At 37.4% G+C, this 6,471-nt stretch overlaps 1 protein-coding gene and 1 long non-coding RNA gene across 2 annotated transcripts; one reads left to right on the top strand and one right to left on the bottom strand.

Annotated features, from left to right (window-relative positions):
- Positions 1 to 373: 373 nt before the first annotated feature.
- On the bottom strand, positions 374 to 995 carry LOC114739178 (uncharacterized). The gene is made up of 2 exons (XR_003739586.1): positions 937 to 995; positions 374 to 444 (listed from the first exon to the last, which is right to left on the bottom strand). It is a non-coding gene; the product is annotated as an uncharacterized LOC114739178 (long non-coding RNA).
- A 3,961-nt stretch (positions 996 to 4,956) lies between these two features.
- LOC114739181 (trypsin inhibitor 2-like) lies at positions 4,957 to 5,601 on the top strand. Its single transcript, XM_028927230.1, has one exon. The coding sequence runs from the start codon at positions 4,957 to 4,959 to the stop codon at positions 5,599 to 5,601; it is 645 nt and encodes a 214-aa protein (XP_028783063.1).
- Positions 5,602 to 6,471: the final 870 nt, after the last annotated feature.

Here is a 6,471-nt window from a genome sequence, read left to right as displayed (position 1 = left end):
GGAAGAAGATGTGGGGGGATAAAAGCTGAACATCATTATTAGAACTGAGATCCAAAGCCCTTGTAATTATGGTTCCCCTGTTTTCACTTAACTTTTCCAAAAGATAATGCGTGTCATTGCCACTTACCAGCACCTGTATTATGTACAACAGATTGCCGCTACAATGAACTATAAGACAACAATTCTCTGTCTCCTAACCCTATCACTTCCGGAAAGAAATCAGTCTTTGATATCCAGATCCCATAAATAAACAATACCCAAATTAACACCAGTTCAAATATAATAAAGAAATTTAGAAACATTATCAATAAATATTAAACAGCTACTTAGGCGCCTCCCTTGCAACGAGCTTACTGCTTTCACTGTTTTTTTAATTCTTTTACGCAGCCCCCTGTCCTTTGTATTGTCGTAGAGTTATGTCAGGGCATTGAAATCCCAAACCTACTGAACAGAAACAGGAGTAAAATGGGGGGAGAAATTTCAGTTACTTAATAACATGATTATCAGAATGCCTGTCAATTTTCATGAAGTTCCAAGCATAATTATACAACTTGGAAGGTGGGACCATGTAATCCAACCAACAACTTCTAAACAGAAACTTAATAAACGAATTAAATAAGCCTAACGCTTGTTTTGACTTGTTTTTGTGCTAGATGCTCAATGATGATGAATCACACACGAAACCTTCATCTATATACAAAAGGCGCAAAGGAATGGATCTTACAAAATAAAGGAATTAGTTCCTGGCTTGCTACCTATAATTCCGTGGGAAAAAAAAAAAAAATTCATACAAAGCCAACAGTTATGGCCTAGCCTCAAAATATTACGTTAGAATTCAGAGTCGTTTAGTCTCAAGCATTGTGTTGGTTGAGTTATAACTTCTCAAGATGCACTGTAATTCCATTGGAATGCAAAAGGGAAAGTACAAGTCCTTACCAATTTCTAACATGCTATCGGTTTCTGACATGGCTGTTATGAAACTTTCAATAATTCATTGGAATGCAAAATGATAGGTGTCATGAACATTAATTTGTTAAATAATATGATGTGAATATAATTCATCTCGGAAAAAAAAATCTGTTAAATAATATTTTTAATACTTAATATAAAAACTAGTTAGAGATTAAATTTAATCCTGAATGTATAATTCATTCTTTTAAATATCCCTATTAATAACACATCAAGAGATTTCCATTCACAGATAGTCAGAAATAAAAACAAAATTTTAAAAAAATCAACTCATATTTATTGAGTTGCTAATAACATACAAAATCCAGTCCCCCACTCAAATTACTTAATAAGAGGGACGTAGGCTTATCTATTCAATATGTTTTTTGGCAGAATCAGCCTGTAATACATGCTAACTTGTCATCATGATGGCTCAATAGATAATACACTGATGTTTACAGACCAAGTTTCACCAAGAATTTTCTCATCTTTGACGAGAACGTCCAAAATCAAATACTCCAACCTTATTTTATTTGAATTTATTATGATCAGAGTTACAAATCGTGTTGCTCAAGTATTCACATACAAATTCAATAAATAAGAACGGGTTTTGAAACAACCATGACAGCATATTCAAAGACGAAACTACAGAAGTATCAGCTACATCAGCTATACACAACCATGAACTTATACCAAACAAGATAATAAACACGAACTGGGTTGTACTAATCGGTGAGAGGCTCGACCTTACCTGGATCTGTACTAACGGTGACGAAGCTGGAGAGTAGCGGCGATCCGGCAACTGGCGAGCAAATAGCTGCGGCAGCAAGCACAAATTGAAGGACTAGGAGGCAAGCTTGGTTGCAACTGCTACGGAATGGGGTCGCCGGCGCTGCGCAAATCACGAAAGGGGATGGGGGAGAAGCAGGTCTGAGGTCCCTCTTCGCCGTCTTCGCTAATCGGTGAGGTCCCTCTTCGCCGTCTGCCGCTAGCGCTAGGTTTGGAGGGAGAGGGGATTTGGGGATGAACTTTCAGAAGTGCGCGGCGCTGGTCTGATCTGGTGAGAGTGGGGATTTGGGGATGAACTTTCAGAAGTGCGCGGCGCTGGTCTGATCTGGTGAGAGTGAGGGAAAAGTTAACTTTCAGAAGATTAGAATTGTTTTGGGTTTCAAAATAAGAAACTTTACATACAAAAACAATGCGCCAGCCTTGCCAATAACACACGTGGGTTCAGTGGTAGGGGAGTGTTAACTATTATAATTATCAGATCCCCTGTTCGAACCAGGTAACATTAAATTTTTTTTTAACCTTTTTGAGCCAAAATTAATGTGTAAAAATTGGACATTTTCCAGATTCGAACGCAGGACCTCTACACTAAAATGAACAAGCGTGGTCAGCCAGGCTAATGAATTTAATTGAAACCATTGAGCAATAGAAAATATATATAATATGCAACTCTATATGTTTTACAAAATTAATTAATCACATTTTAAATTAAAAAATATAAATAGTAATAATATTTAATTAACTATATACATGATTTTATTATCTATATCTCTCACACATTTTTAATTAATTATATTATCTCCTTTAATGATTTTATTTCTCAATCCTCTCATACATATGTTCATCATCAAATATATTATGTCAATTAAGTATACTCACACTAATTTAATTATAATAATCTCTCACATATGTTTAATTATGTTATCTCTTTCAATTATAATATCCTTCTCTCTCTCACACATACAGACTATCTCTCTTCCAATTACATCTACCTCTCACTCTATATTTCATTACTTATCTCATCAAACTTGCATACTTTTTCACGCATGCCTCGATCTCATTTCTCTCCCATGCATAATGTTTTTCTATTTCATCTCTCAAACATTTGGATATGGGATATGTGTGTTAAACACACACTCCAAACTTTCTTCCTCTTCCTTTCTCTCTCAAACACCATATTATCTTTCTTTTAGTCTCTCTCTAACACAAAAATACATAAAAAAACATTAATTATCAAAGTTACTTAATTACGCAAATAAAAGATTATAATATAAAATTTTTACAAAAAAAAAACATTAAAAAAATGTGAAAAAACTTTCAGCGGCGACAAATGTCGCCGCTGAAAGTGAGCTTCAGCGGCGACACTTGGTGTCGCCGCTGAAATAAGATTTAGCGGCGACAAAAGGTCGCCGCTGAAAGATATATTCAGCGGCGACTCTTTCTGTCGCCGCTGAAACAAGATTCAGCGGCGACCTTATGTCGCCGCTGAAAGAGACATTCAGCGGCGACAATTTATGTCGCCGCTGAAAAGAGGATTCAGCGGCGACAGTTAGTCGCCGCTGAATCCTCTTTCAGCGGCGACGAAGGGAGTCGCCGCTGAAAGTGTACACTTTCAGCGGCGACTTGAATTTGTCGCCGCCGTAGTGCACACTTTCGGCGGCGACAAAATTTGTCGCCGCTGAAAGTTGAAGTTACAGCGGCGACAATAATATGTCGCCGCCATAACTCATACTTTTGGCGGCGACATACTTGTCGCCGCAGAAAGGCCGACTTTCAGCGGCGACAATAATTGTCGCCGCTGAAAGTCATATTTTCAGCGGCGACTCCCTTTGTCGCCGCTGAAAGTGGTCGCTGAAAGTCCAGATTTTGTAGGGATCCTTATCGAAAAGTATTATTGGAATCTACATATTTTGTATCAACAATACAGTACCCTATTAGGTATTTTTTATCAATAAAAATTTCAATCAAAATTTTCCCCTAAATTTCTCAAATTTTATTACTCTTTCCATATCAAGCCAGGTGAATTAAAACGTTTTGTCTTCTTTTCATAAATTTGTACTACTAGTTGTATTCAGTCCATTTAATAATGAAAGGGACCGAAAGAGACGCGACATGCGGACATGAAATTTATAAGTAATTTCCGCAAAAAAAAAAACCCATTTTAAACTCTCGAGAGGCATTTGAATTCTTGATATTGATCTTTTTTTAATTCTCCTTCTTTGCTTCCAGCAATTGACTTTAATCTTGATTATAAGTGCGTGTTGGATTCCATTTTTGTAATAAGCTTATAAAGGACTTTCAGAAAACAAACCTTCGCCTAATTAATACTCCCTCCGTTCCTATTATAAGAGACATTGATGCTTATGGCATGTTCCTATATATAAGAGACACTTACAAGTTGTCTCTACTTTTTTGTGTTAATTTACTATTTACCCATATTTATTATCTCCAACTCACACTCTCTCCCCTCCCACTTCTCTTTTTTTAATAATTAATTATCTCTCTCATGCTCTCTCTCCTTATTAATGAGGGCATTTTTGGAAAAAAAAATTATACTTTTTACACATTAATTGTTATTAACTAATTTTAACTGTTTTTTTGATCAACGTACTTCGGTTATTTGTCTCTTATAATAAGGAACGGAGGGAGTATTTAATTAGCTTCAGGTTAGTTTCCAAAACAGAAAGTACACAAGAAAAGTCAGTTTTATATCTATCTATCTATCTATCTATATATATATAAACGCAAGTTAAAAGAGCTTTCTGCAAAAGTTAATTCAGATTTACAGAAGTTCATTCTGTGAACTGGAATCCTTGCATGGAGGATATGGCAAGAAGCCTTGAGACTTAACCAGCATGGATCCTTCACCAATAAAGTGGCCCTGCTTTTTTTTTTTAAATTTTTGGTAATTATAAAGTGGTCACATATATTGTTGCTAATACGTAAAGAAGAAAGAAACATTTTGAACCTCATATGATCGTTGTCCCTTTATGGTGTAGGTGGCATCCTTATCCAGCTGAAGTGTTTCACGTTTCTCTGAAGCCTTAAAACCAAAAAAAAAAAAAAAAAAGCCATTTACAGGCATCTTCAGCTTCACCTCACTCCATATTACCCCTATAAATGCACGCTCTGAGTTCTCATTTACTCACACCCAAGACAAAACCCTACTTCTCTTCCATATATAGCCAAACCCACTCACACACCTGCCAACCAACCAACACAATGATGAAGCTATCTGCATTCCTTTCCTTCCTCTTCTTCCTCCTTCTCTCTGCCTTCGCCACCACCATCTCAGCCGAGGCGGTGGTCGACTCGGACGGCCATATTTTGAGAAACGGTGGCAAATACTACTTGTCACCTGCCACTCCCATTGGAGGTGGAGGCATTATAGCTTCCGCCATTAGGCATGGAGATTCAAATTTCTGCTCACTGGCTGTGGTTTCAGCTTTGTTCACCAATGGATGGGCCGTAACCATATCCACTTATCTCAAAGTAACTTTCATCAAAACGACATATCCTGTGAACTTAGCGTTCGCTTATTTAGTACCAAATGTTTGTACCGATTCACCAAACTGGGTCGTCGTGAATTCTCTCCCTCTTGGACAACCTGTGATGCTTGGTGGTGCACAAGAATTTAGTGCTGCTTCTGTTCCTGGACAGTTCTATATTAAGACTTATGATTCAGAAAAGCATTATTATAAGATCGTGTTTTGTGAGCAAGGAAAAGACCACTGTGGAGACATCGGAGTCAAGGTTGATAGTGCAGAACGACGGCGTTTGGTTGTCACTGATGACAAAAACCCTCTGGTTTTTAAGTTTGACAAGGTTAACGAAAGCTCCAACTCTGATCTCTCTATGGTGGTCTGAACTGTTCGAACCTCTAGAGCCCGAGATCGGTAATATTAAGAATAATAAAAAAATGCAATGATGGTGTAATAAATAATGTGAGTGTGACATATGGTTGTTGCACTTGGCACTTGGTGGACCACGACTTTCACTTGTTTGTTTACCATGTTAATAAATATTACATTATCATCAGCTATATTTCTTGAGATGCTTCAGCTGCGCCACTCATATCATCATAATAATGTTGGGTTGTATGTGACAGCACTGCGGATCTATATTTGAATCCCCGTTAAGAGAGGTGGCCATGTTTAGTGCCCAATTATTCTTCTTTCTTGGATGCTTTAGCTGCGCCATCATAATATTGTTGGGTTTTACCGTTGCACATGGTTAATCAATATTCTAATTTCTACTCAAAGAGGAGTCAATGTTTAGTTTCCGATTGGGTCTTGAATAAATAAAATTGCCTCCAATCTATAGAAAGATATGTGAAAGCAATAAAAAGTGCCGGGTTTTGCATGGAATATATGTACGTTTACATTTCAGTTTCTCTACACTGCTCAGCTATGTCCTCTAGTTGCATGTTATATCTCCTCATTTCAATCGGAGGCGTTTATCAAATCAAATTTTTGATGGTTCTCCATTTATTAGTATAACAAAGAGGAGGGAATTGGAGAGACATTGCAGAAAAGCTTTTTGGAATATTCAAGCGTGTGTATAAGGCTGCAGATTTTTTGGCAGCATGTGCAGTAAGGAGGATGCATCAGCATGAATGGCTGACTTGTGCCCCATCCTCTTTAAGTTGGTTTTGGCTCGTGACTCTGATGATGGAAAGGAATCCAAAAAGATGCTTGCACGGACTTCAACAATGTTGGTGTTGGTTAATAGGCTGTT

The sequence above is a fragment of the Neltuma alba genome, unplaced genomic scaffold (assembly GCF_004799145.2).
Source record: "Neltuma alba isolate B1F8T4 unplaced genomic scaffold, ASM479914v2 tig00013796_pilon, whole genome shotgun sequence".
NCBI classification, from domain to species: domain Eukaryota; kingdom Viridiplantae; phylum Streptophyta; class Magnoliopsida; order Fabales; family Fabaceae; genus Neltuma; species Neltuma alba.
Note: the sequence above shows the minus strand (reverse complement) of the source record. Positions and strands in the feature narration are given on the sequence as shown.

Coding starts and splice junctions, on each gene's coding strand:
- LOC114739181 (XM_028927230.1), top strand. CDS start 4,957: ATGATGAAGCTATCTGCATTCCTTTCCTTCCTCTTCTTCCTCCTTCTC.